At 36.7% G+C, this 7,848-nt stretch overlaps 2 protein-coding genes across 2 annotated transcripts in view; both read left to right on the top strand.

Annotated features, from left to right (window-relative positions):
- The first annotated feature begins 294 nt into the window (after positions 1-294).
- Positions 295-1,443, top strand: LOC111464007. The gene is made up of 2 exons (XM_023108053.1): positions 295-1,069; positions 1,151-1,443. Exons 1-2 carry the CDS (start codon positions 295-297, stop codon positions 1,441-1,443), a joined length of 1,068 nt encoding a protein of 355 aa, XP_022963821.1.
- Positions 1,444-7,638: 6,195 nt separating this feature from the next.
- Positions 7,639-7,848, top strand: part of LOC111464057 (mitochondrial import inner membrane translocase subunit PAM16 like 2-like) — a 2,852-nt gene continuing 2,642 nt past the window's right edge. Inside the window, exon 1 of the mRNA XM_023108113.1 lies at positions 7,639-7,848. This exon is cut by the window's right edge and continues 143 nt beyond it. The gene's annotated coding sequence lies outside the window, so the exon portion shown is untranslated.

The following is a 7,848-nucleotide window of genomic DNA, read 5'->3' as shown; positions in this document are numbered from 1 at the left end:
ACTTATTTGGAGGCCTTGGATCTTTGGGAAGCAATAGAAGAGGATTACGAGGTCCCTCCGCTTCCAGCAAATCCTACTGTAGCACAAATCAAATTACAGAAGGAAAAGAAGACAAGGAAATCAAAGGCGAAAGCTTGCCTATTTGCCGCTGTATCACAAATGATCTTCATGCGAATAATGTCCCTCAAAACAGCAAAGGAAATCTGGGATTATCTCAAGGCCGAATATGAAGAAGATGAGAGGATTCGTGGAATGAAAACCCTAAATTTGATTAGGGATTTCGAGTTGCAGAAGATGAAGGAGTCAGAGTCAGTGAAAGAGTACTCTGACAGACTTCACAGTATTGCCAACAAGGTGAGATTGCTTGGTTCTATTTTAAATGATTCAAGGATCGTTGAGAAGCTGCTAGTCACTGTTCCAGAGAAGTTTGAAGCCACCATTACTACTCTGGAGAACACCAAAGACTTGTCAAAGATTTCTCTTACAGAGCTCTTGAATGCTTTACAAGCACAAGAGCAAAGGAGGTCTATGAGGCAAGAAGGAGTGATTGAAGGTGCCTTACGTGTTAAGCATCAAGACAGCAGCAGGTATAAAAACAATAAAAATTTCAAAAATCAATTGACGTATGGAGATTCATCTGCCAATTATCAGAAGACAAAAGAAGGAGGTTTCAAAAAATCCTATCCACCTTGCCGCCATTATGAGATGAAAGGTCATCCACCATACAAGTGTTGGAGAAGACCTGACGCCTTCTGCTCCAAATGCAATCAACTTGGACATGAAGCTGTGATCTGCAAAGCCAAAGATCTGGTGAAAGAAGTAGATGCACAGGTAGTTGATCAAGAAGAAGAAGAAGAAGAAGATCAATTGTGTATGGTCACTTCTTCCTCAAGCAAAGAATCATGCGAGAGCTGGTTGATTGACAGTGGGTGCACAAATCACATGACATATGACAAGGAGTCTTTTGAGGAATTAAGAGACACCGAAGAAGATAAGAGAGTGAGGATTGGCAATGGTGAACACATGGAAGTCAAGGGTAAAGGCACAGTAGCTATAACAAGTTATGAAGGTACAAAATTTATTCCAGATGTTTTATTTGTGCCTAAAATTGATCAAAATATCTTAAGTGTTGGTCAGTTACTTGATAAAGGCTATAAAGTGTTGTTTGAGAATAAGCAGTGCTTGATCAAAGATGCTAGTGGCAAAGACTTGTTCAATGTCAAAATGGAAGGAAAAGGCTTTGATCTAAATCCGACGGCCTTTATATCCAGAGTTAGTGCCACTGAGATTTGGCACAAAAGACTTAGACACTTTTATCATCGAGGTTTGCTTCAGATGCAGTCAAAGAAGTTGGTAGAAGAACTCACTGACATTGATGATGACATGCCTCCTTACCGTGCTTGTATTTTTGGGAAGCAACATAGGCAACCCTTTCCTAAATAGGCATGGAGAGTCTCGAAAAAACTGCAGCTGGTTCATATTGATCTTTGTGGTCCTCAGCGAACACCATCATTAAATGGTAATCTTTATTACATTGCTTTTATTAATGATCTAACGAGAATGTGTTGGATATTCTTGCTGAAGCAAAAATCAGAAGTTGCGGGTGTATTTTGGAAATTCAAAGCCAAAGTTAAGAATGAAAGCGCATGCTTGATTCAGACTATAAGATCAGATAATAGCAAGGAGTACACTTCAGAAACTTTTAACCGGTTTTGTGAAGAGGCTGAAATTGAACATCAATTGACAACACCATACACTCCTCAACAGAATGACGTCACTGAAAGGAGGAATAAATTCATAATGGAGATGATGAGATGCATGCTTCATGAGAAGGATCTTCCAAAACGTTTTTGGGGAAAAGCAGCAAACACTGTTGTGTGCTTGCAAAATCGAATTTCAACAAAAGCTGTGAAGGATCTGACACCATTTGAAGTTTGGTATGGTTACAAACGTTCTTTAAAGTTCCTTAGAGTATTTAGGTGTCTTTGCTTCACTCACATTCCACAGGTCAAGCGTGATAAGCTTCACAAAAAGTCAGAAGTTGGCATCTTTGTTGGGTATAGCACTATATCCAAAGCTTATAAAGTTTTTCAACCACACACTAGTCATGTTTTTGTGAGCCGAGATGTTCATTTTGCTAGAAATGAGCAATGGAATTGGGAAGAACTCATGAAGGTGAATCAGATTTCTAATGCACAAAACAATTTCTTTGGTAGCATGTTAGAAGAGTCTGAAGATGAGCGACAAGATGCTTCGGTTGATGATGCACCTGTCAGAGGACGAGCTTTCAGTGATCAAGAAAAACAAAACTTGGGAGTTGGTTGATCGACCTCTAAACAGAAAGATAATTAGAGTAAGATGGGTGTTCAGAAAAAAGCTTGGAGTTCACAGCATCTAAACAAGGAGGAGTGTTAAAGATCATGTATTTGTTTAGATTGCTGTCAGTTAGTATCTAATCAAATCTCGTTAGGAGTTAGATTTAGTTTTTGTTTTGATTTAGTTTTGATTTGATTTTGATTTTTTTACTGGTTTGTTACCAAATTTTCTCCCGATATTTTAGGTAGATTTTCTGTATAAATATGGAGCATTCTTGCTCTCCAAAATTCAATCTTCTCATCAATCATTCAATCAATTCCTATTTCACTAACACATAGGAACTTTTTTCCCCTTTGAGACAGGGTCGTTAAATCGATCTGAAAAGTTGTTTTCTAGTTTAAGGATCATACCATATCCACTAAAGATTGTCCTAAGCTTAAAATATGGAAGAAAAAAAACATTTACTAGTGTCGATAAGACTTCACAACCTCAACCCTTATGAAAAGACCCTCATGGAGGCACCCGAATCAGTATCGGAAAAACCTTTGTTTCTCTCGATATTTTTCGACGAATCTGTAAGGAACGGTCAAGATTAAGAACCTTACACATATAATTGGTGAAAATACAAATTTTTTTCACTTTCGCTTCCGGGCCATTTTGCACTCAAATTCCATAGGTGTTAACATAGGAACTTTTTTCCCCTTTGAGACAGGGTCGTTAACTCGATCTGAAAAGTTGTTTTCTCGTTTAAGTATCATACCATATCAACTAAATATTGTCCTAAGCTTAAAATATGGAAGAAAAACAACATTTCCTCGGGTTGATAAGACTTCACAACCTCAACCCTTATGAAAATACCCTCATGGAGGCTACCGAATCACTATCTGAAAAACCTTTGTTTCTTTCGAACTTTTTCGACGAATCTATAAGGAACGATCAAGTTTAGGAATCTTACACATATAATTGGTTAAAATATGAATTTTTTTCACTTTCGCTTCCGAGCCATTTTGCAGTCAAATTCCAAAGGTGTTGGCATAGGAACTTTTTCCCCCTTTGAGGCAGGGTCGTTAACTCGATCTGAAAAGTTATTTTCTCGTTTAAGTATCATACCATATCCACTAAAGATTGTACTAAGCTTAAAATATGGAAGAAAAAAAATATTTACTCATGTCGATAATACTTCCCAACCTCAACCCTTATGAAAAGACCCTCATGGAGGCACCCGTATCAGTATCTGAAAAACCATTGTTTCTTTCAATCTCTTTTGACGAATTTGTATGGAATGCTCAAGTTTATGAATCTTACACATATAATTGGTTCAAATACGAATTTTTTTTCACTTTCGCTTCCGGGCCATTTGGCAGTCAAATTCCAAAGGTGTTAACATCGGAACTTTTTTCCCCTTTGAGACAGGGTCGTTAACTCGATCTGAAAAGTTGTTTTCTCGTTTTAGTATCATACCATATCCACTAAGGATTGTAGTAAGCTTAAAATATGGAAGAAAAAAAATATTTACTCGTGTCGAAAAGACTTCACAACCTCAACCCTTACGAAAAGACCCTCGTGGAGGCACCCGAATGACTATGTGAAAAACCTTTGTTTCTTTCGATGTTTTTCGACGAATCTGTAAGGAAACGCTCAAGTTTAAGAGTCTTACACATATAAATGGTGAAAATACGACTTTTTTTCACTTTCGCTTCCGGGCCATTTTGCACTCAAAATCCATAGGTGTTAACATAGGAACTTTTTTCCCCTTTGAGACAGGGTCGTTAACTCGATCTGAAAAGTTGTTTTCTCGTTTTAGTATCATACCATATCCACTAAGGATTGTAGTAAGCTTAAAATATGGAAGAAAAAAAATATTTACTCGTGTCGATAAGACTTCACAATCTCAACCCCTATGAAAAGACCCCATGGAGGCACCCGTATCAGTATTTGAAAAACCTTTGTCTCTTTCGATCTTTTTCGACGAATCTGTAAGGAACACTCAAGTTTATGAATCTTACACATATAATTTGTTCAAATACGAATTTTTTTTTCACTTTCGCTTTCGTTCCATTTTGCAGTCAAATTCCAAAGGTGTTAACATAGAAACTTTTTTCCCCTTTGAGACAGGGTCGTTAACTCGATCTGAAAAGGTATTTTCTTGTTTAAGTATCATACCATATCCACTAAAGATTGTCCTAAGTTTAAAATATGGAAGAAAAAAAAAATATTTACTCGTGTCGATAAGACTTCACAACCTTAACCCTTAAGAAAATACCCTCATGGAGGCACCAAAATCACTATCTGAAAAACCTTTGTATCTTTCGATCTTTTACGACGAATCCGTACGGAACACTAAAGTTTGATGAATCTTACACATATAATTGGTTAAAATACGAATTTTTTTCACTTTCGCTTCCGGGCCATTTTGCACTCAAATTCCATTGGTGTTAACATAGGAACTTTTTTCTCCTTTGAGACAGGGTCGTTAACTCGATCTGAAAAGTTGTTTTCTCGTTTTAGTATCATACCATATCCACTAAAGATTGTCCTAAGCTTAAAATATGGAAGAAAAAAAACATTTACTCGTGTCGAAAAGACTTCACAACCTCAACCCTTACGAAAAGACCCTCGTGGAGGCACCCGAATGGCTACGTGAAAAACCTTTGTTTCTTTCGATGTTTTTCGACGAATCTGTAAGGAAACGCTCAAGTTTAAGAGTCTTACACATATAAATGGTGAAAATACGACTTTTTTTCACTTTCGCTTCCGGGCCATTTTGCACTCAAAATCCATAGGTGTTAACATAGGAACTTTTTTCTCCATTGAGACAGGGTCGTTAACTCGATCTGAAAAGTTGTTTTCTCGTTTTAGTATCATACCATATCCACTAAGGATTGTAGTAAGCTTAAAATATGGAAGAAAAAAAATATTTACTCGTGTCGATAAGACTTCACAACCTTAACCCTTATGAAAAGACCACATGGAGGCACCCGTATCAGTATTTGAAAAACCTTTGTTTCTTTCGATCTTTTTCGACGAATCTGTAAGGAACACTAGTGTTTATGAATCTTACACATATAATTTGTTCAAATACGAATTTTTTTTTCACTTTCGCTTCCGGGCCATTAAGCAGTCAAATTCCAAAGGTGTTAACATAGGAACTTTTTTCCCCTTTGAGACAGGGTCTTTAACTCGATCTGAAAAGTTGTTTTCTCGTTTTAGTATCATACCATATCCACTAAAGATTGTCCTAAGCTTAAAATATGGAAGAAAAAAAACATTTCCTCAGGTCGATAAGACTTCACAACCTCAACCCTTATGAAAAGACCCTCATGGAGGCACCCGAATCAGTATCGGAAAAACCTTTGTTTCTCTCGATATTTTTCGACGAATCTGTAAGGAACGCTCAAGTTCATGAAGCTTACACATATAATTTGTTCAAATACGAATTTTTTTTTCACTTTCGCTTTCGGGCCATTTTTCAGTCAAATTCGAAAGGTGTTGGCATAGGAACTTTTTTCCCCTTTGAGACAGGGTCGTTAACTCGATCGGAAAAGTTGTTTTCTCGTTTAAGTATCATACCATATCCACTAAAGATTGTCCTAAGCTTAAAATATGGAAGAAAAAAAAACATTTATTCGTGTCGATAAGACTTCACAACGTCTACCCTTATGGAAAGACCCTCATGGAGGCACCCAAATCACTATCTGAAAAACTTATGTTTCTTTCGATCTTTTTCGACGAATCTATAAGGAACGCCAAATTTTTATGAATCTTACACATATAATTGGTTAAAATACGAATTTTTTTGACTTTCGCTTCCATGCCATTTTGCAGTCAAATTCCATAGAACACATAGGAACTTTTTTTTCCTTTTTGATAGGGTCGTTAACTCGATCTGAAAAGTTGTTTTCTCGTTTTAGTATCATACCATATCCACTAAATATTGTTCTAAGCTTAAAATATTGAAGAAAAAAAATATTTACACGTGTCGATAAGACTTCACAACCTCAACCCTTTCGAAAGGACCCTCATGGAGGCACCCAAATCATTATCTGAAAAACCTTTGTTTCTTTCGATTTTTTTCGACGAATCTGTAAGGAACGCTCAAGTTTGGTGAATCTTACACATATAATTGTTTAAAATACGAATTTTTTTAACTTTCGCTTTTAGGCCATTTTGCAGTCAAATTCCATAGGTTAACAAAGGAACTTTTTTCGCCTTTTTGACAGGGTCGTTAACTCGTTCTGAAAAGTTGTTTTCTCGTTTTAGTATCATACCATATTCACTAAAGATTGTCCTAAGATTAAAATGTGGTAGAAAAAAAACATTTACTCGTGTCGATAAGACTTCACAACCTCAACCCTTAAGAAAATACCCTCATGGAGGCTCCCAAATCACTATCTGAAAAACCTTTGTTTCTTTCAATCTTTCTCGACGAATCTGTAAGGAACGCTCGAGTTTGATGAATCTTACACATATAATTGGTTAAAGTACGAATTTTTTTCACTTTCGCTACCGGGCCATTTTGCAGTCTAATTCCAAAGGCTTTAACATAGGAACTTTTTTCCACTTTGAGACAGGGTCGTTAACTCGATCTTAAAAGTTGTTTTCTCCTTTTAGTATCATACCATATCGACTAAAGATTGTCCTAAGCTTGAAATGTGGTAGGAAAAAAAATATTTACTCGTGTCTATAAGACCTCACAACCTCAACCCTATCAAGAAGACCCTCATGGAGGCACTTAAATCATTATGTGAATAACCTAAGTTTCTTTCGATCTTTTTCAACGAATTTGTAAGGAACGTTGAAGTTTGATGAATCTTAGACATATGTTGGGTTAAAATACAAAACTTATGCACTTTCAATTCCGGGCCATTTTGTAGTCAAATTCCATAGGTGTTAACATTGGAACTTTCTTCCCCTTTGAGAAAGGATCGTTAACTCGATCTGAAAAGTTGTTTTCTCGTTTTAGTATCATACCATATCGACTAAAGATTGTCCTAAGCTTAAAATATCGAAGAAAATAAACATTTACTCGTGTTTATAAGACCTCAGAACCTTAACCCTGTCGAGAAGACCCTCAAGGAGGCATTTAAATCATTATGTGAATAACCTAAGTTTCTTTCGTTCTTTTTCAACGAATCTGTAAGTAACGCTCAAGTTTTTTTAATCAAATCTCATTAAAAGAAGAAATAATATTAATGGAAAGAAAACAGAATAAATAATAAAACAATATAAAATAATGGATTTTTAAATACTTTACCATAACAAATGGATTTGTAAATGTTTATTAAAATAGTATATAGTGCTATAATTTGAATGAGTTCTTTTTGCTGCACCGCCTCTCCCTCCCTTCTCCCTCTCTTCCCTCCTCGATTTTCCGCTGCCCCTCCCTCGATTTGCCGCCGTTTCTCGGAGATTTGTCGCCGCCCCACCCTCTGTTCACTCCCACGATTTTCTGCCGCCCCTCCCTCTCTTCACTCCCACGATTTGCTGCCGCCCCTCCCTCTCTTCACTCCCTTGATTTGCTGCCTCGCCCCC

Source organism: Cucurbita moschata, unplaced genomic scaffold, assembly GCF_002738365.1.
Source record: "Cucurbita moschata cultivar Rifu unplaced genomic scaffold, Cmos_1.0 Cmo_Scf00029, whole genome shotgun sequence".
Classification (NCBI taxonomy): domain Eukaryota; kingdom Viridiplantae; phylum Streptophyta; class Magnoliopsida; order Cucurbitales; family Cucurbitaceae; genus Cucurbita; species Cucurbita moschata.
Note: the sequence above shows the minus strand (reverse complement) of the source record. Positions and strands in the feature narration are given on the sequence as shown.